Source organism: Macaca nemestrina, chromosome 15, assembly GCF_043159975.1.
Source record: "Macaca nemestrina isolate mMacNem1 chromosome 15, mMacNem.hap1, whole genome shotgun sequence".
NCBI classification, from domain to species: Eukaryota; Metazoa; Chordata; class Mammalia; order Primates; family Cercopithecidae; genus Macaca; species Macaca nemestrina.
Genome location: NC_092139.1, coordinates 15,514,503 through 15,540,932, shown reverse-complemented (window position 1 = coordinate 15,540,932; position 26,430 = coordinate 15,514,503). Strand labels below are relative to the sequence as shown.

Sequence of the window (26,430 nt, the reverse complement as noted above, 5' to 3'; positions counted from 1 at the left end):
ATTTTGTCTTACCTGTTCCAGGAGGTCCTTGAATAATAGCCAGTTCCCTTGTGAGAGCAAACTGCAAGGCTTCCATCTGGGAGTCATCCAGCTTCAGGGCTTCTTTTGAGGGCCACTGGCTAGGATCTAAGACATTAATTCTGGGATGTCTCAAGCCCTCGACATTTCTTAGAAATTCCCCAGTGGCTGAGGGATTCTCTATTAAGGGGGTAAAGTCATATCTGCCCCCCATTAGCAAGTACCTTGGCTCCTTCACATGAGAGTCACACTCCACGATATTCCTCTGAAAAGGGACATCTTCTTCCTGGACCTCCTGGAGTCCTTCCAGGACATGCCTGTAAGCCTCAAAGTATGCAGTTGTCTCCACCATGAGGAAAGAGTCAGAGGGCTGGACTTCTGCTAGCAGCTGTTGGCTCTGCTCATTGAAGCAGAGCTGGACAATTCCTCGACAGAGATCTTCCTGCTCCCTGTTAGATACGGTGGCAAAAAGAAATGTCTCAAAGTTGTCCTTGGACATGCATACCAAAGACCCATAGAGCAATCGTTTGGAATTCTGCCAGCGAACAAACTTCAGTGGTTTTGTGTCAAACTGCACCTTGTAGACTATGCCTGATGATGAACACATGGGGGTGATAATCCTGGTGTCAAAGTAGATTCGGATGTCATCAAACTTTCTCTTTCTCAGGCCCTGGTCTTCAAAGCTTTGGAGAAGTTCCAAAATGCCTTCCCGTAAAGGTCTGACGAAATCTTCTCGCAGGAGCCGGAAATGGGTATCCAGATAGATAGCAGTGCTGTCATATTTTCCAGAAATGATATTGGGGCGAAGGAAGGGCCTCTCATCCAAGTGCACTTCATTGTAGGTAGGGTAAACGGGCATGGTTCGGTAGCTCTCAACATGGTCTTCTGCCTCAGGCTGCACTAGAGTGTAAGTATCCACTCTCAAAGTGCCCTCTCGCCTCTTTTCCTGCAGATGTTCAATGATAGTCTGTACCTTTTCCAGGTTCTTCTCTGTCTCCTCTTCTATGTCAACACCAGAGGCTCTCAGAGCATTAAGAGAGGTTGGTAGGAGGGAAACCAGCATGGAAGTTTCCTGCACAGAGCTGGCAGGGAAGACACTTACAAGGTCCTGGAGGAGGGAGATGATGTTGCTTATGTGCTCTGGATACTGGTTTCGGATGTCAGGGATGGGTTCAGTGATCATCCCTACCACATAAGCAGGCAGGCAGACTTTGAGAAATTTGGAGTTTTTCAATATGCCCAGTACGTGGAGAACACTCTGACGATCCATTTTGGAGCTGCAAGCCTTCCGAAGAACCTGGCATATGAGCTCAAGGAAGTTAGATTTCATGGAAGAATGAGAAAGGAGCTCTTTCAGCCCTAAACTTGTGGCAAGTGTGATGACCACCTCAGAAGGGTCTTTCTGCAGAAGACTTTCTAAGAACTTGTAGCCCAGTTTCTTCGCCTGCTGTGGTTGTTCTGTAGGCTTCTGGTGGGGAGTCCGCCACTGCTGGAAGTTGTCATTGGACCATGGTGGTCTGCGGTTCCTACACTCCTGGTTGCCATTTCTCCACCTGGTGTCATTCTCCTGATCATGTCTTTGGTCTCTAGCTTCGTCACTGGCATGCCCCTCCTGGTTTCTTCTTCCTTGATGTGGGTTCCTGCCCATGGCCCTAAATCTCTCTTCCTCTGCCAGTAAGCAGCAGGATGGTTGTTGGCCCTAGGATGCCTTCCAGGATGGCTGACTCCTCCTCGGAGAGCACTGGCTGGTGGGTTACTGGCCTGATTTCTAGCTCTTGGTGGTAACTCTCCATCCATAGGGCCTAAACACAATGAAATACTGAGTAACCACAAGAACCAAGTTCTGTTGGAAACCCAATAGAACAACAACGAACATGTTTTCATTTTCCAAAATAACTGAAGAGCTCAGGTTTTATATGATGAGAAAAATGGTTTCTACCAAGTCATATGATAAATGAAAGACAATTATTGTTGCTGTAGAGGTTAGGAAAATATTATTTTTCCAAAAGATGCAAAAGGGAAAAGGAATAAACATTTGTTGAGTATCTGATATGTGTTAGAAAATAAATACATAGGCCGGGTGCAGTGGCTCACGCCTGTAATCCCAGCACTTTGGGAGGCTGACGCGGGTGGATCACGAGGTCAGGGGATCGAGACCATCCTGGCTAACATGGTGAAACCCCGTTTCTACTAAAAATACAAAAAAATTAGCTGGGCGTGGTGGCAGGCGCCTATAGTCCCAGCTACTCGGGAGGCTGAGGCAGGAGAACAGCGTGAACCTGGGAGGCAGAGCTTGCAGTAAGCTGAGATTGCGCCACTGCACTCCAGCCTGGGTGACAGAGCAAGACTCCGCCTCAAAAAAAAAAAAAAGAAAATAAATACATACAGTATGTCTCATTGCTTCTAATCTCACCCCAGTACCAAATAACACTCAGAACATGAGTTTAGAGGCCAAACTGACTTGGTTCAAACCTTGGCCTGGCCACTTCCTTACTATATAACCTTCGCCAAGTTGTATAATTTCTCTAAGTCTCAGTTTCTGCGTTTTTTTTTTTTTTTTTTTAGACGGAGTCTCGCTCTGTCTCCCAGGCTGGAGTGCAGTGGCGTGATCTCGGCTCACTGCAACCTCTGCCTCCCAGGTTGGAGTGCAGTGGCGTGATCTCGGCTCACTGCAAGCTCCGCCTCCCGGGTTTACGCCATTCTCCTGCCTCAGCCTCCTGTGTAGCTGGGACTACAGGCGCCCGCCACCTTGCCCGGCTAGTTTTTTGTATTTTTTTTAGTAGAGACGGGGTTTCACCGTGTTCGCCAGGATGGTCTCGATCTCCTGACCTCGTGATCCGCCCGTCTCGGCCTCCCAAAGTGCTGGGATTACAGGCTTGAGCCACCGCGCCCGGCCTAATTTTTATATTTTTAGTAGAGATGGGGTTTCACTATCTTGGCCAGGCTGGTCTTGAACTCCTGACATTGTGATCCACCCACCTCAGCCTCCCAAAGGGCTGGAAGTGCTGGGATTACTGGCATAAGCCACCGTGCCTGGCCGGGTTTTTATAAAGATTAAATGTTTATAAAGTGCTTAGTATAGTACTGGACACATTAAAAACTCTCAATAAATGTTAGTTATTACTAGTAGCAGTAATTGGGAATATCCTATTGATTCTAAGGGGGCCACTGGTTCTACCACTAAACAATTATCACAGCCAACAGAGACATCAAGTGAAATAATATTACAAAGGGAAGTACTACCTGAATGCTGTCCAGCATCAGCAAATGCACTTTGAATGGGAAAGAGAAAGGTGGGGTTTCCTTTACTAAGATGTTTTTGAGCTAACGGACTGTGAAAGAAACTGAAAAATGAAACTCAAGTTTTCCTCCTTTCTGTAGCATGAACTTCACCCTCATAGTACTTACCAATGACCAACCCTTATACAGGAAGCCCAGCATACCCAAGTCCAGTTTTTTTCACTTTCCTTTTTGCTAAAACTGATTCAGGGGCTGACCTAACTTAGCAGAATGACACGGAGATTTTAAAAACAAATAAAATATGACTGTATACAATGATTTGATTAAAAAGTTATAAAAGCTCTAAATGCATGTTATATTTGAGATGATTATACCATTTCCTGACATCAGATACTAAATCCATTTATGTACACTTTCCCTTGTTTTGCATTTTGTAGAGAATTTTTTTTTTAAAATTTTTTTTTTTTTTTTTGACAGGGAGTCTGGCTCTGTCACCCAGGCTGGAGTCCAGTGGCACGATCTCGGCTCACTACAACCTCCGCCTCCCAGGTTCACACCATTCTCCTACCTCAGCCTCCCAAGTAGCTGGGACTACAGGCACCCGCCACCACACCCGGCTAATTTTTTGTATTTTTAGTAGAGATTGGGTTTCACTGTGTTAGCCTGGATGGTCTCAATCTCCTGACCTCATGATCCGCCTGCCTTGGCCTCCCAAAGTGCTGGGATTACAGGTGTGAGCCACCATGCCCGGCTGAGATTTTAATGTGACAACATAAAGGAATATTCAGTAAAATATAAATGATCTACAATTGAACCCTAAATTTGTACAATTGTTACTCACATATTTACTTTTCAAACTACCCCTAAAATCAGAAGAAAGTACTACTTTTAATATTTTTATCTGATTAGAAGACGCTATGTCGTGGAAGAATGGAAAATCGTATCATTTATTCTTTTAGCATTCATGGCTGGGTGTGGTGGCTCATGCCTGTAATCCCAGCACTTTGGGAGGCTAAGGCAGGCAGATAGCTTGAGCTCAGGAGTTTCAGACCAGCCTGGGCAACATGGAGAAACTCTGTCTCTACTAAAAACACAAAAATGAGCCACATGTGATGGTGCATGCCTGTGGTCCCAGCTATTTGGGAGGCTGAGGTGGAATGACTGCTTGAGCCCAGGAGGTCGGGGCTGCAATAAGCCAAGATTGTGCCATGGCAATCCAGCCCGGGCAACAGAGCAAGACCCTGTCTCAAAACAAAAAAACAAACCATTCACATAGCTCATAAGAGCCCATAGTTCTTCCTCACTTGTTGCACAACTAAAACTCTTTGGAAAACACATTGCAAACTTCCGGAAAAACAGGAATCCATTTGGTTGTTCAGTTTTAGAAAGTGTTGAGCAAGCAGAGTAATTCCTTTAGTAGAGTGATGCTCTTGGAACTAATTTAGCTTTGGTGACTAGGATTCATGATCTGCACTATCCAATACAAAGCCATTAGCCACATGTGGCTGCTATGTTTGTGAAATGTAACTACTTTGAATTAAGACGTGTAAAACACACAGGAGATTTTGAAGGCTAGTACCAAAGACTGTTAAGCATTACATTAAAAATTTTTATGTTGATAGTATCTTAAAATGAGTATTTGAGGGAAATAAATATATGTGAATTATTAAAGTATGATAATAAACTATAGTCAATTATTACAATCAAATGATAATATTTTGGTTATACTGGGTTAAATAAGACATTATTAAATTACTAAATTTTATTAAATTGTCATCAAATTTAAAAAATAAATTTCAAGGCCGGGCGCGGTGGCTCACTCCTGTAATGCTAGTACTTTGGGAGGCCGAGGCGGGTGGGATCACCTGAGGTTAGGAGTTTGAGACCATCCTGGTCCAACATGGTGAAACCCTGTCTCTACTAACAATACAAAAATTAGCCGGGCATGGTGGCAGGTGCCTGTAATCCCAGCTACTCAGGAGGCTGAGGCAGGAAAATCGCTTAAACCTGGGAGGTGGAGGTTGTAGTGAGCCGAAATCGTGCCACGGCACTCCAGCCTGGGCAACAGAGCAAGACTCCATCTCAAAATAAATAAATAAATACATAAATTTCATCTGTTTCTTCTTACGTTTTAAAATGATGTTTCTAGAAAATAAAAAATTATGCTCTTGGCTTACGTTGTTTCTGTTGGATGCTGCTCTACACCAAACATTACTTCCCTTTCTGAAACTCTATCACTGTTTTTGTTACAGTGAACTGCATCCATTCATCAGTTCTCTTAGGAAAAGCGGAGGGTTGGCTATTTTTCACAGTAATTCATGCTGTAATTAAGAAATAAGTTATTCTTTTTTTTTTGAGACAAGGTCTCTGTCACCCAAGCTGGAGTGCAGGGGCCAGATCATAGTCCAGAGCAACCTCTGCCCTCTGCACCCACCCCTTCCTGAGGTTCAAGGGATCCTCCCACTTCAGCCTCCCCAGTAGCCTAAGTAGCTGGGACTACAGGCACACAGCACCATGTGGCTAATTTTTATATGTTTTGTAGAGAAAGGCTATTACCATGTTGCTCAGGCTGGTCTCAATCGCCTGGGCTCAAACAATCCTCCTGCCTCAGGCTCCCAAAGTGCTAGGATTACAGACTTTAGCCACTGCATCCAGCCATAGTCATTCTTTACTTGAGAGATGCAGATAATCTTAGGTAGGCCTGCTCATTCATAGAGAGCCCGATTTCCTTTTCTTATTACTAGAATTTCCTTCTCATTAGGTAGGAAACCTTGCTTACCTCTGTGGTTGGTATGGGAATTCCTGGGCCTGGCATCCAGACGAGGTCTTCTCTCCTCCATGTCTGAGTCACCTGAATTCCTCCACGTTACTTTCTGTTATCTGGAAAACTGTACATGTTATCAGTGTCCTCGAAACACAGCATCTAGCAGCAAAAACCCCAACATCATCAAGCCAGTCCTTCTGCCTTTGTTAACATTTTAATGATTTGTTAACTAAGGGTTAAATACAGATTTTAATCTAGAGCACAAGTGCTCAACTCTGCAAATGCCCAATTATGATATAAAATATTAAATTCACAATTTAGCTAATTTCAAGAGATAGAATTCCCCTTTCTTTTACCCTTGCACTTTCTTGGGGTAGAGGGAATGTCATCAATTCCCATTCAAAACTGCTGTTTCGTTTATGCCTTTAGCCAAGTTACTTAATCAGTTGCTAGGTTTCATTTTCCTTTCCTAAGAAGCAGATAATATTGTTGCCAGGGCAAAAAGGAGTACATTTTTGTTAATCCAAAATCATGTAGTCACCACCCTATCTGGCATTTACAAATCTGCCACTTACATAGTACCCAAATAGCTTGCAGTACCCTATAGTTTATAAATAATTAGTGAGCAGTTATCCCCTTAGCCTACTCTTTGGAATGGAGCCAAATGATTAAGCTCTCTGCTCTACTGAATCAAGAGAAAGAAATTACATGTTTCAATAACCAGGAGGCTTGGCAACTACGAGGTGCTGTTTCCTCAGGACCAACTGGAAATCTGATGTTCTTTCTTCCTCCTCGTTCTTCTACTTTGATGATTTTTGACACTGCTCCTATAAGAGGAAGAGGAAGCCCCTTTAAGGGAACTTCTCAACCCAACTCATACACATTGTGTGGGCTGGGTCTAAGGAAAGAGTGGGTGACTCAGAGTCCTCAGCAAAGGGATTTTTGAGACGGTCTTCACCGAGTTTTAAAATATTCATACTTGGAAACTGTGACTACATTTGGCATTATATGAGGGGCAGCTTTTATCCTCATCTGAAAAAGGAGTCTCTTTTCTTCCCCATGGGAATATCTCTGGTAACTCCCCTCCCTCATCTTATCAAACCCAGCCCTCCTGGCGCAGGCTCAGTATTTAGAGTTTGTTTGTTTATTTTCAATTCTCCGAGGGGAAAATTCCTTCTTCCCCTGGTTGAAAAATGCTAAAATAGAAACTCCAGAAAATTTAAAGAAACGGAAGAAAAAAAGAAATGTTAAAAAGAAAAGGCAAGGAAAGGAAGGGAGGAGTAGATATGAACAGGAAATGCTGGGATCGAAAACAGACTGAAGTGTTTTTTTGGGGGGTGAATCAAGGCCTAAAGGGCACGAAGAAGAAAATCAGTGATGATCAAGCTGGCCTGGGGTCAGAATGAGAGGGGCTGGTCATCACCAGGGTGGGACGCAGGAGGCTGAGGCCGGAGGCAGAGCTGGGTTTGGGGAAAGTCTCCAGGCTCCTGGGGAATCCCACTGTCCCTAATGGAAATGTTATGGGGTCAGGGAGCGCCAAGGCTGTGAGGTGGCGGGGTTATGGGGGCCTCCCGGAGACGGTGGCAGGGAGCAGCTGGGGGTTCTTGCTGAGGACGGAGGTGGGGGGCAGGGAGCAGGCTGAAGGGGGTGCCGAGGTGCTTTGTAGAAGAGGGGGATTGATAAGGTGACAGGTGGTGAGGCCGGAGGAATGAGGGGGTGCCAGTGGCAGAAGGGAGGGCACAGACAGGGGTGGGGGTAGAGGAGATCGAAGTGTTGAGGGCAGAAGCGGTGATGGTGTCGGGGGTGCTGGGGAGAGCGACGGGCCAGCTGAGAGGGGATGGGGACACTAAAGAGAGTACAGGGGAGCCGAAGGGGCGACGGGGCGCTGAGATGGGCCAGGGGCTGAGTGGGTGACGGGGCGCTGAGTGGGTGATGGAGGTCTGGGTCTGAGGAGGCGACGGGCGCTGAGAGGCGCTCTGAGTGGGTGCTGAAGCCCCCGGGGGCTAAGGAGGTGACAAGGCTGAGTGGGTGACGGGGGTCTGGGGGTTGAGGGGGCGAAGGGGCGCTGAGGGGCCAGGGGCTCTGAGCGGGTGACGGGGGCGCTGGGGGCTTGAGAGGGTGACAGGTCGTCTGGGCAGAAGCAGTGGCCGGGCGGCGCGGGCGCCGGGGGTCGCGGCGGGGCAAGGAAGAGGCAGGGGCAGGGGCAGTTGCGGGGCCACTCACCCGGCTCCGGCGCGTCCTTTCACTGCCGCCGGCGAGTACTGGGGCTTCGGCCCAGGCAAGTCGGTGGCCCCGCCCGGCGCCGCGCACTTTCGGTTTCCGTTCCCCGCAGACCCTGGGCGGAGCCGGGCGGGCGGCCCAGAGGAGGAAAAGGAGGAGGTGGGGGCCCCGGGTGGAGAGCGCGAGGCCCTGGCCCAGGCACAGCCGGCGCCTCCGCCCTCGAGGAGGGCGTCACCTCAGCTCCCCCGGGCGGCGGAGCCGGCGGGCTCAGGCGGGCGCGGTGGAGGGGAGCGGACCGCAGGGGGCGGGATGACTGCGCCCAGAGCCTTTGCGGGCCTCAGCCGGCCCCAGGGGAAGGGGGACCCGTCGAGCGGTTTGGTGCGTGTGAAGCGCGACATGGCGGGGAAGCAGACGAGCCCGGGTGGCCCAGCGTGTACAAGGAAGGGGGCGGGGCTAGATGCGGCCTTGACATCTACTAGAGCGCCTCGGGCTGTGCGGCTCGAGACTACATTTCCCAGGGGGTCCCGCGCGGAGCGGGCGGAAAAGAGAACGCCTCGGATCCAGTGCGCAGGTGCGAGAGCCATCCTTGGTTATATAAGGGAGGTTTAGGCGACCGTTCGTTCCTTTGCGTTGGGGGCGCTCGTAGTGTGGTGGTTGTACGGCTTACAGCCAGGCTTCATACGCTATCGTCCTGCCCGTGAGTTCCCGTTTTGTGGGTGGTGAGTGGAAACTCCATGTTCTTCGTTGGAGACCCCTGGTTCTCCCTTCCCTTCTTTGTGCTGTGGTCTCCGCGGCCAGCCATAATCTCCCTCTCGTGGCTTCTCCGGCTCTGATCCCAAACAGGCCTTAAGGGCGTGGGAGAAATGAGTTGATAGAGCTGGAAAAGCCAGTGCCTTCTGCACGGGCCTGAGAAGCCCTTGGCTGGTGTAAATGATGACTTTTCACTTTTTTCCCCATCAGATCGACAATGCTGACGTCTTATATTTTGCCAGTTAGTTCTGATACATCGGCCTTTAAAGGCTTGGTCTTGTTCATTTCTGACCGTGGGAAGATGGCGGTTGACGCCCTTTATTTGTTGGTTCACAGGTTAGAGCAGCCAGCGGGTATAGAATGGATTTTGGAGGAGGGAGTCACCACTGGGCCTCCAAGGAAGCCACGTGCAGACATCTACAACCTTCGATCTCCTGACGAGTAAGACTTTGTCTCCTATGGGCCTACTGTAGAAAACACGTGCTTTGAGAAGCTTTAGCTTCCTGGGAAAACGTGGGATTTAATAAAGCAGTTTTTATCGAGTACCCGTTAGGTATTTATTTATATATTTATTTATTTATTTATTTTTTGAGACGGAGTCTCGCTGTCACCCGGGCTGGAGTGCAGTGGCCGGATCTCAGCTCACTGCAAGCTCCGCCTCCCGGGTTCACGCCATTCTCCTGCCTCAGCCTCCCGAGTAGCTGGGACTACAGGCGCCCGCCACCTCGCCCGGCTAGCTTTTTGTATTTTTTTAGTAGAGACGGGGTTTCACCGTGTTAGCCAGGATGGTCTCGATCTCCTGACCTTGTGATCCGCCCGTCTCAGCCTCCCAAAGTGCTGGGATTACAGGCCCCGTTAGGTATTTAAAGTGTTCTGACGGCCGGGCGCTGTGGCTCACCCCTGTAATCCCAGCACTTGGGGAGGCTGAGGCAGGTGGGTCACCTGAGGTCAAGATTTCGAGACCAGCCTGGCCAACGTGTTGAAACCACGTCTCTATTAAAAATACAGAAATTAGCTGGGCGTGGTGGTGGGCCCTTGTAATCCCAGCAACTCGGAAAGCTGAGGCAGGAGAGTTGCCTGAACCCGGGCGGCGGAGGTTGTAGTGAGCCGAGATTGCGCCACTGCACTACAGCCGGGGCAACAGAGTCAGACTCCGTCTCAAAAAAAAAAAAAAATGTTCTGAATGTTTTATTCTCACAACTTAACTATTGGACCTAGGTTTCTGGTGAAGAAACAGGTTTAAGAGAAATGCCTAAAGTGGAAGAACTTTGTTAATGAAAAGCGTTTAACATTTTAATGCCACTTAAACATCTTTTTGGATTCCATTCTTCCTGTGTGTGGGGCACTTAAATTTCCAAGTGGAGGGGTGATTTATTGACATATTTTGGAAAGCCAAATGTGTTTTTCTGTTGAACTAGCCCCTCAATCCAGTGCCCGACTACATAACTAATATTTTTGCTGGAGTCCAGGAGTGAGGCATTTATAAAGTCTGGGCTTCATGGGAACACATGTGAAGCTTATTGTTCCAGATTGTTCTTTTGTAAGGTAACTTGTGTTAAAATGCAACCTCTTGGCACTCGTTCACTTCCCAACTCAGTAAATGCCAACTACTTCCTCAACTCTTCCAGCCACACTGGCTTCTATCATGGGCCTATATACTCAAATAGAGTGGAAGCACCGAAGACAGGGGTGTTTGTTTTGTCTACTAAATTATTGCCAGTTACAGGATACAACACAGTAGTGCTTAAACCCTGCATGCAGATTTGCAGATACCAAACATACCAACTAAATCTTACTCCTCATGGCTTTCAAATCTTACTCCTCACTCAAGAACTTCCTGCTGGCATATATGATGACTTAGCTTTTTTCCCCGACAGATCGACCATGTTGATCTAACTTTTCTAAGCCAGTTTCTGTCTGATATGCCAGCTTGAGTAGCTCCTTTGTCCCATCTCCCCTGGGCATCTAACTGATGGGAGCTCATTTTTCTGTTTTTTTTTAATTTCAGATTTATTGTTGGCCAAAACCAGGCTTTGACTGAACCAGGATGAATGCGGGTGTTGGGAATAGAATATATACATACATATAAAACCGGTAAGTGGTGCCAACATGTCTTCCTTGGCTGAGTAGACATAGGCCCTATGGAGGGGGTTGTAGCTGCTTTTCAGTGTGGGTTTGTCACCCTACTTCCTGTATGACTCAAATGTGGCCTTTGCAGCTGATGATACAGCTTCTTTCCCCATCAGATCGACCCTGTTGATCTCTACACTATTGGCCAGTTTTGTCTGATGCATTGGCCCCAGTAATAACTCATATCTTTGTTTTCTGCTTATCTTTATCAGAGATTATTGCTTGTTCATGGGAATTGGGCTTCTCTTTTTTCCAGCATTCAGATGGCTTATTTTGATCTATTAACTTTCTATAGGTTGGGAGCCACGTGCACCAGTGTGTTGATCTTGGCTTGATTCAGTCAGGTGAGGTTTCTGCTTTCTAGCTGTCAAACCCCACAGCAAAATTACGTCCAACTGGGCCTAACTTCAGGACCCATTTCCAAGTTGGGTGTAAAACTGGAAGAATAAGTCATTAGGACTGACATTGGCCTGTTGGTATTAATAGGTCTTTGTTGGAAGTAAGAGCTTGGAGTTGCAAAGAAAACGAGCACTGGAACACAAGATTTCTCAGCAAGGCAAATTTACTTCTGCTGGAGGCTGTTGCTAGCATTCCTGGCAAGAGCACACCGAACAAAACAAGAGAGACATTTTTTATCCCTAATGCAAGTAGTCCCTGTTTCTGTGTTCTATCCCCATTGGCTGGAGTCTACAGCACAATCTAAACTAGTCCTGATTGGCTATTTTAAACAGGAGGGGTGTAGGTTACAGCTGTGGGAAGGGCAGGAAACTTGGGTTGCTAGGAGTGAAGGGGACTTTTCCAAATAAGGAACAGGATACAGGTTGGGATTGGCCAGAGAAGTTGTTTATAGAACAGGTAACTAGGAGCAGGCAGGTATGAGGAAGTTGACCTTAAGAATAAGGAAGAAACCCATTGTATCTAACAATTTCCCCCTTTTGATTTTTATAATTCTTTCTCTTGAGACTTTTTTAGCATGTCTTTGTTCCTCTTGGTCCTCAAATTAGAAACTTACCTGAATAAGGCGAGGAAGGATTGAGGAAGATTTTGGTGATAGCTGTTCAAATAAGCTTTTGTATTAATCCTGAGATAAAGGGTATGATACAGCCTCCTGCAAGAATGAGCTGATGGCAAGAGAGGTGATGATTGAGGACGTAAATCCTTTCCCTTTGCCAAACGATTTTTCCATTAAATTCGTGAAGAGGTCGTTTATTCCAGAATTTTTAGCTAGCTTATTGGATAAAGTAGTAAGTTCTTGTGCCTTTGTTATGGTTCCATCAGGAGCAGTATTATTAGGGATAAAAGTACAACGCTGGGTTCCAATCATGACACAAACTACACCTTTCTCTGCTAGTGTCATGTCTCATGCTATTGTGTTTTCCCGGGCCATTTGACTGGTGGGCCCTAATTGTTCAGCTATTCCCTTAATAGCATCCCTAGTATAATTAATGAAATGTTGCTGGCTTACCTTTTTTTTTTTTTTTTCTTTTGAGTTGGAGTCTCAATGTCGCCCAGGCTGGAGTGCAATGGTGCAATCTCGGTTCACTGCAACCTCTACCTCCCGGGTTCAAGCTACTCTCCGTCCTCAGCCTCCTGAGTAGCTGGGCTACAGGCGTGTGCCATCACGCCTGGCTAATTTATTGTATTTTTAGTAGACATGGGTTGTCACTATGTTGGTCGGCTGGTCTCAAACTCCTGTCCTCGTGATCCACCCGCCTCGGCCTCCTAAAGTGCTGGGATTACAGGCGTGTGCCACTGCTCCCGGCCCAATCTATTTTTATTTAGAGTTGGCCACCAGAACAACATGGATTCAAACCTTGTAGCTATTTGATTTAGGGCCTTAAGTTTATCTGGTATCTATATAAACATGAGAGTCACGAGGGACATCCATTGTTTTATGATGTTTTGTTTTTATGTTTTATGTTTTCTGGTTGAAATGCCAGGGTGAAAGGGAGTAGCCAATTGGATTAGAGCACAAGTGCCACTCCAAGTTACTTGGCATAGTATTCAGTAATGGTCCACCACAATACCACCATACGTCTGCTAGAGGATGAATAAGGGACGACTGATTGGTAAGCTCCTGGAAGGGCTTAAGCTCACTGCGTCTCGTTAGGTCTCCAAGGAATGCCAAGTTCTCCCCCTGTGAGAGAGACAGGTAAAATTGGCATTGGAAAGAGGGATGCTGGATGACCCTCGGGGGCTGACCTGCAGAGTGTTGGACTTCAGGGAACAGCAACGAGTTTGGCATAGCTTATTGCCCCAGGCTGTGCGGTCTTGGAAGAGAGCTACCATGCAACTCATGCCTCAGGGGCTGGAGGGCCATCTGAGTGGAAAGGGGACAATCTGGGGCTCTGGTTTACCATGTGCATAAGCATAACAATCGCTTTGTTTAGAGAGTGGACAGAATATTTAATCCATTTCACCCAGGCATTTGCATCTTGGTACCCTGTTACAGTTGGTAGAGTTTGCTTTAGATCTTTAACCTCTACAATGGTCACTTTGGTTTTGTCATTGGGTGTTTGTTTAGAAGAAGGGGATGGAGGAGCAATGAAGCGCATTTCGAAAGATCTCATGGGGTCTATCCCTAATGTTGCACCTCCCATGCAAGGGTCGTGTGAGGATTTAGAATTTATCTTGGAACGGCAGATATACTTTTCTGAGGAGGCCAGCTGCCTCTGGTTTTGGAGATCCCCACAGGGTATGACAAGACAGGCATCAAACGTGATTGAGGTGAGCTTGATCTAGTTACATTAATGATAAGGTGGCTGACAGTAGAGAGAGGAAAAAAGAAGGCAGTATAAGAGGGTTAAAGTTTTCTTAGCTTTAGGTTGGTAGAAATTGGTCCTGGAACAATAGCGCATGACTCTGAAGATGGCGATCCTCTTTTGACTCAGGTATGATGGGTCCACCCCTTTTCGGCGGTTCGGGCTGCTGTTTCAGTTGTTAGGAGTACTAGGTATGGTCCTTTCCAAGCTGGCTCAAGTTTTCCCTCCTTCCAGCTCTTGATGAGGATGTGATCTCCAGGCTGGTATTGATGTGCCAGGAATGTAAAGGTGGCATCTGTGCTAAAAGACCTTTAGTTCTGAGGGAAGAGAAAGTGGAAGATAAACCAAGTATATAATTTGATCCTTTGTTTCAAAGGTAGGAATGTCAGTAGTAGAGTGTAAATAAGGCAGTCCTCTCATAGAGAGGCCAGTATCTTTCCGAGGGGCAGTCCTGATTTAATTAGGTGAATCTGTAAACCCTTGGGGTAGGACTCTGCATTGGTATTGCTGCTTCCATCCAGAATGAGGATTTTTCCCACTCAAAAGTACATCTCTTGTCTTCAGCCAAGGGGCATGCCCAGAAGGCATCTTTTAAATCTATTACTCTGAACCATTCTGCTGAGGATGGTGTAAGGATTGGGGACAACAGGGTGGGTAGTCTGGACTATTTGGTTGGTAGCCCAGAGATCTTGTGCTAGTCGATATGACCTGTCTGATTTCTTTACAGGTAATATTGGGGTGTTATAGGGGGACATAGGGTTCAGGGAGTCGTCCTGAATGAGACCTTCAACTCCAGGCTTTAAGCCTATTCTGCCCTCTAGGGGAATGGGATATTGCCTTTTTCTTACTATTTCCCCTGGGGTCTTTAGCTTTATATGCATTGGAGTGACTTGAAGTCTTTCCTGATTTTTTTTTTTTTTTTTTTTGAGTTGGAGTCTCGCTCTGTCACCCAAGCTGGAGTGCAATGGTGTGATCTTAAGCTCGCTGCAACCTCTGCCTTCTGGGTTCAAGCAATTCTCCTGCCTCAGCTTCCTGAGTAGCTGGGATTACAGGCGCCTGCCACTGCGCCCAGCTAATTTTTGTATTTTTAGTAGAGATGGAGTTTCACCATATTGGCCAGGCTGGTCTCAAACTCCTGACCTCATGATCTGCCCATGTTGGACTCCCAGGTGCTGGTATTTCAAGCGTGAGCCAGCACGCCCAGCCTCCCTGATTTCTTTTTCCTGCCTGTACATCAAGACAAATGTATTTTTCTTCTGTGGTGGTAAGTAGATTTAATGAGATGAGGAATCTCTCTGGGCCAACATGTGAGCCTATACCTAGTTTTAGCATTAAGTCTCTTCCTAATAAGTTAGTTCCAGCCTCAGGGACTGACAGGAATTTAACATGGGCTGATCGAGTTTTGTATTTGATCTCTGTCTTTTTAAGATTTTTGCTTTAAATCTTTTATCCCTGAGATAGAAAGTTCTTCTGAAGAATAGGTGATAGATGGGAGGGAACAGCGCGAGTTGCAGCTGAATCTGTTAAAAAGGTTGTAAGTTCACATTTGGGTCCCACCTCTAAATTTATCAAGGGCTCTTGGTGGGACGCAAGGTAAAAGAGACAGAGCCCTTGACCTCCCTGTTCTTCCTCAAAGGCTGTAAGTGGAATGATATTTTTTCTCTTTTTCCCATTTGGGGCATTTTGAAGTGACCTACTCTTCCACATTTGAAACATTGTTTTCCCCTCTTCCCTGTCCTGCACTGTGACTTCCAGGTTTTATTCCCTTACTCCTTGTATAGAGTTTGGTTGCTGGTGGCCTAGAGGGTTTATAAGTTTTACTTCCTTGTGTCTCCTATTGCAGAGCTCCCTGTCGTAAGGTAGACAGCATGATTTTTGCCTTTTGTTTCTGCTGTTCTTCGTCCCTATTTACATGCTTCTCTAAGAAGTTTGTCTCTGGGACGATCTTTCCAATTCTCTATCTTTTGTAGTTTTTTTAGGGATGTCTGGCCAAATCTTAGTAGCAAAATGAAGCTTTAGCATCCCTTGTCGCAGTGGGTCTTCCATTTCTAAACCTGCATATTGTCTCGTCTGTTCTTTAAGCCTATTTAGGAATTCCATGGGTCTTTCATCCATCCCTTGTATGTTGAATGCTCAGGAAATATTCTCAGTTCAGGATACTGACTCCCAAACTCCCCTGACTATCATATCCCTAAGGTCTCTCATTTTCTTGGTGAGCTGCGTTGTTACTCCACTGGGATTTTGGGCTGGGAATTTTTGCTCTGCAGCAGGAACATTTTGACCAGTAGGGTGTTCATGTTCCCAGACTACCATAGCAACCCTATGGATCATAGTTCTTTTAAGAAGGAAATGCCTAAAATGGACATAAGCTTGGCCCAACCATACAATTGGGGCCCTAAAAATTGATCAATTTGATTTTCTACCTCATAAGGGTCATCTTAACAAGGGCTTGAGTGTTTTTTTAGATTTGGGACTTCTGAGCTGGTTAAGGGGGCATTTATGACGCTGATGCCTCCTCCCAAGGGGAAGAGTGTTGGGGCCGATTGGCTATGTTAAACAGGAGGGGTGTGGGTTACGGCGGTGGGAAGAGCAGTTTACAGAGCTGGTTGCTAGGAGTAAGGGGGACTTTTCCAAATAAGGAACAGATGCGGGTTACAGGTTGGAATTGGTGGGAGAAATGTTTACAGAATGGGTAATTAGGAGTGGGAACGTATGAGGAAGTTGACCAAAGAACAAGGAAGTTAAACTTTGAAGAGAAACCCATCATACCTAACAGTCTTGTAAGAAAGGATGACAAAGTGATTGAACATTGGGTGGAGCTAATTTTCCCTGGCCAATGCACTTAGATAAGGAGCTCCAAGTTGTATTTAAGTTGGGAGTCAATTTACTTAATTCTTGTGAGGTTCAGGTGTAAGATTCCTCATACTACTGCCATGAGCCACTCTAGCTCCTTGTTACATGGGCCTGTTAACATGGCAGCTTTGTCAATGAGCGAACCCGGGAGAGACAGACATAGTAGAGACAGATGTTTGAAGTCTACACCTTCCACCCCCTTTAAAGAGAAAGTAACACCACTCCTTTTCTGTGTCCCTTGGGGACACTGCCTCCATGTCTGGTCACATGGCTGGAATTTGCAGCAGATAAGCATACTGCGGTCTGAGACATGATTGTATGCTTTCCTTTGCTGACCTTTACAATCACTCAATAAATTGCATTAACACAGGGAAGTTCTTTCACCAAATAACCTGTGTTGCAAAGCTTGCCATCATAGATGAGGAGTGGCTCGTGATAATTCTCCAACTTTTACATAAAAAAACCAAAACCTCAAAAAGAAATTGTAGTTCATGTCAGTTAGTGATGATTCATCTTAGAAGTATTTTGTTTATGGATGTATGAATGTGCATAGTTCACTAAAGTCCAACATTCATGTAATAAGACTTCTTGCATATAAAATGACCCTCTAAGATGTTAAATAGATCCTAAGCCTGGTATAACTTTATTAAAGTATCCTTATTTGCCCCTAAAATGTCTTTAGTACACATTACTTTTGGGTTGTCTCTTGAATGAACACAAAGGTATCTTTGTGTCTCTCATTTCTTTTAAGAAAATGGGGTCTCTCCAGCACCCAGGCTGGAGTGCAATGGTGCAGTCATGGCATACTGCGTCCTTGATCCTCCTGCCTCAGCCTCCCAAGTAGCTGGGACTAAAGGCACACACTGCCATGCCTGGCTAATGTTTTACTTTTTTGTAGAGTTGCAGCCTTGCTACGTTTACCCAGGCTGGAGTGTAGTAGCTATTCACAGGCATGATTGCTTGAAACTCAAGGCCTCAAGGGAAACTCCCACCTCAATATCCTCCGTAGCTGCAACTACAGCCACACACCCCACTGCTCAGCTTCTCATCCTTTAAAAGATTTTTACTGGTAGTGTCCTCATTCTGGGTTTCTGTCTTCTGTGTTTACTGTGACATGAAGTCATTTTTAGATGAAGGTTAAACGTTTTGCCAACACAGGTACAATATGGGATTCAATAAAAGTACAGAATTAGTTGTCTTATTAGAGACTGGGAAGTTTCCCTGCTCCTTTTATCAGTACTTGGCTATACCGATAAAGGGGATGGGCTTGGAGTGACCAGGTCTTAGTCACATACATATTTTCATACCCTCAACAGGAAGCACTATAGACCAGAATGGAGCATTGATTGTAATCCACCTTCTTTCTTAGAAACTGGCGAAGGAATATGAGAGGAGTCCTCTGGAAAGAAAAGAACAGACCCTGTGCTTTCATGAAAGTGAAGATCTGGCTGAACCAGTTCCACAAGGTTATTGTATACATAGCCTGGGTTTAAAAGGCTGTGCCCACTTTGAAGAATGTCATTGTTAGACTTTGCTGAAATTTCTAACTGCCTACCTGGATAAAGAAAATAAAATCTTTTAAATCAAAATGCTGTTTGTTTGGCCATTGGAGATAACCATTGAACAGGAATAACAAGTAGTAGTTGGGTATTTGCAGTTTCATTTGGTTTTAGTTTTTTGAGGGGAAAATCAGCCTAGTGGGCAGTTGGTTTCTGTGGGCAAAGCATGGCTTTCCACAGGTGTTAAGTGCCTCATGATTGGCTTCTGCATTGGAAACCTAAGAATAAGCAAGCACACTTGGGCCAGAATTCGAACTCCAGGGGCAGAGAAGCAGAGGGTCAATACAAAGGTATCTCACTTGTATGCTTATACCTGTGCAAGATTGTATATGTTAAATCGTGGGTATTGGGCCTTAATGGTTGCATGAGATGAGTAAGGATGATTTGGGCTATGGTATTTGTGTTTATAAACTTCATAGAAAATTGCAAATATAGGCTGTATCATTTATCAACGATGATTTTTTTTAATTTAAAATAATACACACTGAATAATTTTTAAGTATCTTAAAATATCACCTCAAAGATGGGACCTCTAAATTTTTTTTTTGAGGCGGAGTCTCGCTCTGTCTCCCAGGCTGGAGTGCAGTGGAGTGATCTCGACTCACTGCAAACTCCGCCTCCCGGGTTCACACCATTCTCCTTCCTCAGCCTCCTGAGTAGCTGGGACTGTAGGCGCCTGCCACCACACCTGGCTAATTTTTTTGTATTTTTGTATTTTTAGTAGAGATGGGGTTTCACTGTGTTAGCCAGGATGGTCTCCATCTCCTGACCTTGTGATCTGCCCACCTCGGCCTCCCAAACTGCTGGGATTACAGGCGTGAGCCACTGCGCCTGGCCTGGGACCTCTAGATTTCTAAAATGGCTCCTGGTATTGACTCAGAATCCCCTCCCCTTGACTAGGCTGGACCTAGTGTAACTTCTGAGTCTTACTAGCTCTTTTTCTTATTCTCCTTAGCTTGCTCACTTTTTTTTTTTTTTTTTTGAGATCTCAGCTCACTGCAACCTCTGCCCCCTGGGTTTAAGCAAATTCTCCTGCCTCACCCTCCCAAGTAGCTTGGATTACCACGCCTGGCTAATTTTTACATAGTTAGTAGAGGGGGTTCACCATTTTGGCCAGGCTGGTCTTGAACTCCTGACCCCAAGTGATCTGCAGACCTCTGCCTCCCAAAGTGTTGGGATTACAGGCATGAGCCACCACGCCTGGCCTAGCTTGCTCACTTTTAAATAAGCTGCCATGTTGGGAGAGGCCAATGTAGCAATCAACTGAGGGTGAACCATAAGTGTGGGAGGAGTAATACAACAACCATGTAAGTTTGTAAGTACACATGGTTGTTGGATTACTTTCTATAGCGGAGGCTTGATGTCTGCCACCCCAGCAGACTTCTCAGAGATGCTTGTGAGAAACCTTGAAACAGGACCCACCCAGATTGTGCGTGGATTTCTGACCTATGGGAAATGTACTTCAAGCCACTAGGTTTTGAGATAACTTGCTACAAAGCAGTAAATTCACAACTCTGTAATGCCCACTCTAAAGGTCCTGACATGGGCATCTCCATTACCTTAGTCATTACCTAAGTCATCTCCATTACCTAAGTCTACTTCAGTTTCTCTGCACAGCATTTGAAGCGTTTATGTGTGGCCCCAATCTGCATTTTCATACTTAACATGCATTTGACTTAACATGTCCAAAACTAGATGCCTGATGCTTCACTCCCCTAACCCCATTCCCTACAAGTCTGTGCTTCCTATAATCTTCCCTTCCCAGGTATTGGCAACACCAGCAGTCCAGCTGGTCAGGAGCTATGGAATCAACCTCATGTACCCTGTGAATCCCCTCAGCAAATCCTATTGGTTCTACCTTCAAAATACGTCTGAAACCCACCCCCTCTTAGCATCTTCATTGCTACCACCTTGGTACAGACCATCAAACAAGCTTGGAATACCGGTCTCTACTTCAACCTTTGCTCCCTACAGTCAATTCAGATGGAACCAGAGCGATCTGTGAAAACCTGAATTAGGTATGGAGCTCTTTGCTCAGAAGCCTCCAGTGTCTCCCCACCTCACACAGTAAAAGCCAAAGTCCATCAGGGCCTACATGACCTTCCCCTTCCCTTAACCTCCCAACTTTATCTCTTCCCTTTCAATCTTAGCCACGTGGGCCCCCTGACTTCTCCATTCCTTTAGGATTATTCCAACCTCAGTATCTTAGCACTTGTTTTTCCCTCTGCCTGGAATGACCAGCCCTAGACCTGCAGAGCTTTGCATGGCTGTCTGCCTTGTGTCTTTCAGGTATTTGCTCAAATATCCCCTCTGGGGAACCAATCATCTTCCCTATCACTTTCTATTCCCTTACCTGGTTTTTAATTTTTTTAAATAGAGACTCTATGTTGCTCAGGCTGGTTTCAAACTCCTGGGCTCAAGGGATCCTCCCTATTTGGCCTCCCAAAGTGCTAGAACTACAGGCATGAGCCACCATGCCTGGCCATGTTTTTACCTACTGCCTAACACATACTGCCTATGCGTATGGTATATACATACATGTGTATATACATCTGTATATGTGTATAGTGTGTTATACAGCTGGTAAGTGGCAGAGCATGCATTTGGTTCTGCCAGTCTGGCTCTTGTATTTCTGGGGTTTTTGTAGACGGAGTCTTGCTCTGTCCCCCAGGCTGGAGTGCAATCTCGGCTCCCTGCAACCTTCGCCTCTTGTGTTCACACAATTCTCCTGTTTCAGCCTCCTGAGTAGCTGGGATTACAGACACCGGCGCAGTGTGTCTTAATTTTTGTATTTTTAGTAGAGGTGAGTTTTCACCATGTTGGCCAGGCTGGTCTCGAACTCCTGTCCTCAAGTGATCCACCTGCCTAGGCCTCCCAAAGTGCTGGGATTACAGGAGTGATCCACTGTGCCTGGCCTGGCACTTGTATTTGTAACCCTTGGCTTAATTGCAGTATGTTACTTAAATGCAGTCTAAGGGATACAGGAAGGAGATAATTTCTGGCTCTTAAAAGCTCAAATGCTTTTGCTGGATTTCTGTGTTGATGAGATACCACTGAGGTCAGAAATGGCCCCAAATACCTGCCAGCCAAGGGCCAGCTTCCTGGAGAACTCCCAGCCACACCTATAGTCTCAGCTTTGCTGTTGCTTTTTTGAGCTCCAAGGTAGTTGTAGGCCTCTAATGATCAAACTATTTGCAACCCGTCTCTAGCTTTAGCTCCCACGAGTCCCACCAAACATTTGATGCTTCAGTCTAGTTTTAGCTCTTTGTCTTCTTGACTGAGGAGTCCTTTCCTTCTATAAGCTTCAGTTTCCTCATCTGTGAAATGAGGTTTATTGGGGGCTTGCCACGTGCTGATATTGTGCTATTACCTTATTTAATCTATACCCCAACTCTGTTATTACCCTATTTTATAGATAGGAAAACAGGCTCAGGGAGGTTTGGTGAGTTCATACACCTTGAAGGTGGTTCTTGGAAGCTGGGATGTGAACCAGTACTATCCTAGGCCCCTAATTTGCCAGGGCCTTTGCTTAAGACCCTCACCAACTGCATGGGTAAAAGCACAAGCATGGCCAGGCGCAGTGGCTCACGCCTGTAATCCCAGCACTTTGGGAGGCCAAGGTGGGCAGATCACGAGGTCAAGAGATCGAGACCATCCTGGCCAACATGGTGAAAACCCGTCTGTACTAAAAATAAAAAATTAGCTGGGCGTGGTAGCATGCGCCTGTAGTCCCAGCTACTTGGGAGGTTGAGGCAGGGGAATCACTTGAACCCTGAAGGTGGAGGTTACAGTGAGCTGAGATTGCACCACTGCACTGCAGCCTGACAACAGAGTGAGACTCCATCTCAAAACAAAAACAAACAAAAAAACCCACACAAGCATTTCTGGGAAGCTGTGGGAAAAAATAAGAGATTCACAATGTCTTCCAGAATTTTAGCTGAGAGGTGGTGGTATTATATCCCCCGTACCTCACTATACGTTTTCTGGGAACAGAGCAGTTTTACAAACGGTTTGGAGCTTGGGCTTGCTTATTCCCAGCTCCTGGCAGACAGCAGTAACTTCCCCAGATCTCCTGTCTATAAAGTGGGCATAACATGTCTTTCCTCCTGGAGTTACTGTGAGGATCAAATGAAAATGTGTCCTCTAAATGCTTGGCCACAGGGTTAGGTCAGTAATAGTCATCTTCATCAGAGTGAAAAGGAATAAACTAGTGATTGTGCAACAACTTGGATGAACCCCGGAGACGTGACGCTGAGTGAGGGAAGCCAGCCTCAAATCTCAAATGGTCACATGCTGTGTGATTCCATTTGACATTCTGGAAAAGACAAAGGTATGATGATTGGGAAGAGATGATGGTGTTGCCAGAAGTTAGGATGGGTGGCGGATATGGATGTGAAGGGATCACACAAGGAAGTCTTTGGGGTATCATGAGTGCGGTAGTGGTTACATGAATGTGTACATGTGTTAAGATTCATAGTACTGGGCCAGGCATGGTGGCTTACGCCTGTAATCCCAGCACTTGGGGAGGCCAACCCCTAAGGTAGGTGGATCACCTGAGGTTAGGAATTTGAGACCACCCCGGCTAACGTCATGAAACCCCATCTCTACTAAAAATACAAAAATTAGCTGGGCGTGGTGGTGCATGCCTGTAATCCCAGCCACTTGGGAGGCTGAGGCAGGAGAATCGCTTGAACCTGGAAGGCGGAGGCTGCAGTGAGCTGAGATTGCACGATTTCACTCTAGCCTGGGCAATAGAGTGAGACTCCGTCTCAAAACAAAACAAAACAAAAACCCAGATTTATAGAACTGTACAGCAAAATAAAAAATAGTTTTATTGTATGGCAATTTTTTTTATTATTTATTTTTGAGACAGGGTCTTGCTCTGTCACCCAGGCTAGAGTGCAGTGGTACAACCACAGCTCACTGCAGCCTTGACTTCCCAGGCTCAAGCAATCCTCCTACCTCAGCGTCCTGAGTAGCTGGGACTACAGGTGTGTGTTACCACACTCAGCTAATTTTTAAATTTTTTGTAGAGATAGGGGTCTCACTATATTGCTGGAGTTGATCTCGAACTCCTGGCCACAAGCGATCCTCCTGCCTCACCCTCCCAAAGTGCTTTTAAAAATGTTAACAGGCCGGGCGCGGTGGCTCAAGCCTGTAATCCCAGCACTTTGGGAGGCCGAGGCGGGCGGATCACAAGGTCAGGAGATCGAGAGCACAGTGAAACCCCGTCTCTACTAAAAATACAAAAAATTAGCCGGGCGCGGTGGCGGGCGCCTGTAGTCCTAGCTACTCAGGAGGCTGAGGCAGGAGAATGGCGTGAACTCAGGAGGCGGAGCTTGCAGTGAGCCGAGATCGCGCCACTGCACTCCAGCCTGGGCAACAGCGTGAGACTCCGTCTCAAAAAAAAAAAAAAATAAAATAAAAAAAAATAAAAATAAAAATAAAAATGTTAACAAACAGGCCGGGCGCGGTGGCTCAAGCCTGTAATCCCAGCACTTTGGGAGGCCGAGACGGGCGGATCACGAGGTCAGGAGATCGAGACCATCCTGGCTAACACGGTGAAACCCCGTCTCTACTAAAAAAAATACAAAAAACTAGCCGGGCGAGGTGGCGGGCACCTGGAGTCCCAGCTACTCGGGAGGCTGAGGCAGGAGAATGGCGTGAACCCAGGAGGCGGAGCTTGCAGTGAGCTGAGATCCGGCCACTGCACTCCAGCCTGGGCGACAGAGCGAGACTCCGTCTCAAAAAAAAAAAAAAAAGTAAAAAAAAATAAAAATGTTAACAAACATAGTCTCTGGAGTTAGACTTGGGTTCAAATCCTGGATTTGCTATGTTTTAGCCATTGGCTCAATCTTCTTTTTCTTAGATTTTGCCTGCCTGAGTTCCTCTAGTAGTGGCCATGATTGCCAGAGAAGATAGAGCAGGTCCCTCCCAGGACTTGCAACTCCAGCCAGTGTCTGCAGGGGGTGCTGTAGGGACTGATTTCTCCAGCCCATGGCAAGAGGCCTTCATCTTGTGCCTGGAAAGAGGGAAGTCCAAGTCTGTCTGGCAGAGATGGTGCAGATGGGCAAGTTTTTCAGACACTGCAGCCAGCACTTCTGGGACCGCAGCAGTGGAGCCTGCAGAGGGCCAGTTCCCCAGGCGTGGGCTATTGCCACTGTCACTTACAGACTTCTCATGTGATAACCCCTAAACAGATTTATCCACAGTCTCTCCATCCTAACAAGTCAGTGATCAGTTTTCACTTTTCCACATTCCCTTCTGTCTCCATTATGTTCCCATAGTGGGGCAGCTTCTACCTGCATGGTTGGAGCTTCCCATTTTTAAAGAGGCCAGAAATCCTTTAAAGTTCTTTAAAATGTTTGTAGCCTGTTCCAATTTTGTAAACTGTGAAGACTGAGCAACACACATGCATGGGCCTCATATGGCCTGGAGGCCACCAGCTGGAGACCTCTGTAGCTTGTGTCCCTTTCAGCACTGTTCTTGTCATTCCTGAGCTGGGATGCCAGCTGAAACATAGGATGCTCAGTTAAATTTGAATTTCTTTCTTTCTTTCTTTCTTTTTTTTCTTGAAATGGAGTCTCGCTCTGTCGCCAGGCTGGAGTGCAGTGGCGTGATCTCAGCTCTCTGCAACCTCTGCCTCCCTAGTTCAAGCAATTCTCCTGCCTCAGCCTCCCGAGTAGCTGGGATTACAGGTGCGCACCACCACATCCAGCTAATTTTTGTATTTTTAGTAGAGACGGGGTTTCACCATGTTGGCCAGGATGGTCTTGATCTCCTATCCTCATGATCCACCCGCCTCGGCCTCCCCAAGTGCTGGGATTACAGGTGTGAATCACCACGCCTGGTCGATGGCATTCATTCTTTAAGATGCAGCCTCCGTGGACCTCGTACCTTCTCAGTAATTTCCATATTCTTTGCTGACTTGGGTTTTTCCTCCAAAATTGTCTGGGAGAAATTGAGGTTTGTGGAGTTTCCCAATGGCTAGTTTCCAAACTGGTTTCAAAGCCTGGGCTTGTGGAATTGGCAGGGTCTGCAGCCAGCCTAACCCATCCTTCGGTCGCAGCCTCCCATGGTCCTGATATTAATTCATCACAGGTCTGTTTAGAAGGTGGCAGAAACAGACTGTCTTGGGCTTATTTATATCTGTGACTTTTTTTAAAAGACAGAAAAGGAGAAATCTGGATCCTTTCCCTTGTCAGCCTCCTTTAACTAAATGGTCTTTTGCTAAAATAGACTGGCCCTACTGTGTGGGTAGGAAGGGTTGAGATGGGAGTGGGCCGAGTGGGCGAGAACTTTTTTTTTGCCCTGATATTAAAATGGCAGCATGTGCAGTCTTCTGCCTCTGCCCAGGTTGGCCTGATGTTTTCATAGGGAGAGAGGCCGCTTGTTGAGTGTGGTGGTGTTTATCATAGTGTATGTTAGGCTGCCTGAAACATCCCTCGCTGTCGTACCTTTCAGCCAACTCTAACGTACCTCTCTCAGCCTGATTTCTCCCCACTTGAGTTATAATAACAACAACTGCCTTTTAAAAAATTTCTTACTGGGCTTCATGCTAGGTACTTTCCATGTTTTATTTTTATTTATTTAGTTTTTGAGGCAGAGTCTCACTCTGTCCCCCATGCTGGAGTCCAGTGGTGTGATCGCAGCTCACTGCAGCCTCAAACTCCGGGGCTCAAGCGAGCCTCCTGCCTCAGCCTCCTGAATAGCTGGGACTACAGGCGTGTGCTACCACACCCGGCTGATTTTTCTATTTTTTTGTACAGACAGTGTCTCCCTTTGTTGCCCAGGCTGATCTCTCCTGGGCTCAAGCAATCCTCCTGCCTCAACCTCCCAAAGTATTGGGATTACTGGTGTGAGCCACCATGGTATGTGTTAAATAATTTATTCTTGGCCGGGCGCGGTGGCTCACGCCTGTAATCCCAGCACTTTGGAAGGCCGAGGCGGGCGGATCACAAGGTCAGGAGACCGAGACCATGGTGAAACCCCGTCTCTACTAAAAATAGAAAAAAAAAAAATTAGCCGGGCGCAGTGGCGGGCGCCTGTAGTCCCAACTACTCGGGAGGCTGAGGCTGGAGAATGGCGTGAACCCGGGAGGCGGAGCTTGCAGTGAGCCGAGATTGCGCCACTG

At 46.4% G+C, this 26,430-nt stretch overlaps 1 protein-coding gene, 1 long non-coding RNA gene and 3 other non-coding genes across 6 annotated transcripts in view; 4 read left to right on the top strand and 1 right to left on the bottom strand.

Moving 5' to 3' along the window:
• Positions 1-8,654, bottom strand: part of LOC105470736 (zinc finger NFX1-type containing 1) — a 33,563-nt gene extending 24,909 nt beyond the window's left edge. The window contains 4 exon segments of the mRNA XM_071079160.1: positions 13-1,686; positions 1,689-1,820; positions 6,038-6,138; positions 8,246-8,654. Of these exon segments, the coding sequence (XP_070935261.1) occupies positions 13-1,686; positions 1,689-1,820; positions 6,038-6,098 (1,867 nt within the window). The 5' untranslated portion in view covers positions 6,099-6,138; positions 8,246-8,654.
• Positions 8,655-8,855: 201 nt separating this feature from the next.
• LOC105470703 (uncharacterized) lies at positions 8,856-18,326 on the top strand. 2 transcript variants are annotated; one of them, XR_980705.3, is made up of 5 exons: positions 8,856-8,961; positions 9,329-9,433; positions 11,001-11,086; positions 11,418-11,466; positions 18,107-18,326. It is a non-coding gene; the product is annotated as an uncharacterized lncRNA (long non-coding RNA). The 2 variants fall into 2 exon arrangements; XR_003015634.2 differs by having other exon boundaries at positions 8,921-8,939.
• LOC112424753 (small nucleolar SNORD12/SNORD106) lies at positions 9,163-9,253 on the top strand. The gene has a single exon (XR_003015658.1). It is a non-coding gene; the product is annotated as a small nucleolar SNORD12/SNORD106 (small nucleolar RNA).
• On the top strand, positions 10,832-10,922 carry LOC112424750 (small nucleolar SNORD12/SNORD106). The gene has a single exon (XR_003015655.1). It is a non-coding gene; the product is annotated as a small nucleolar SNORD12/SNORD106 (small nucleolar RNA).
• LOC112424752 (small nucleolar SNORD12/SNORD106) lies at positions 11,201-11,290 on the top strand. The gene has a single exon (XR_003015657.1). It is a non-coding gene; the product is annotated as a small nucleolar SNORD12/SNORD106 (small nucleolar RNA).
• Positions 18,327-26,430: the final 8,104 nt, after the last annotated feature.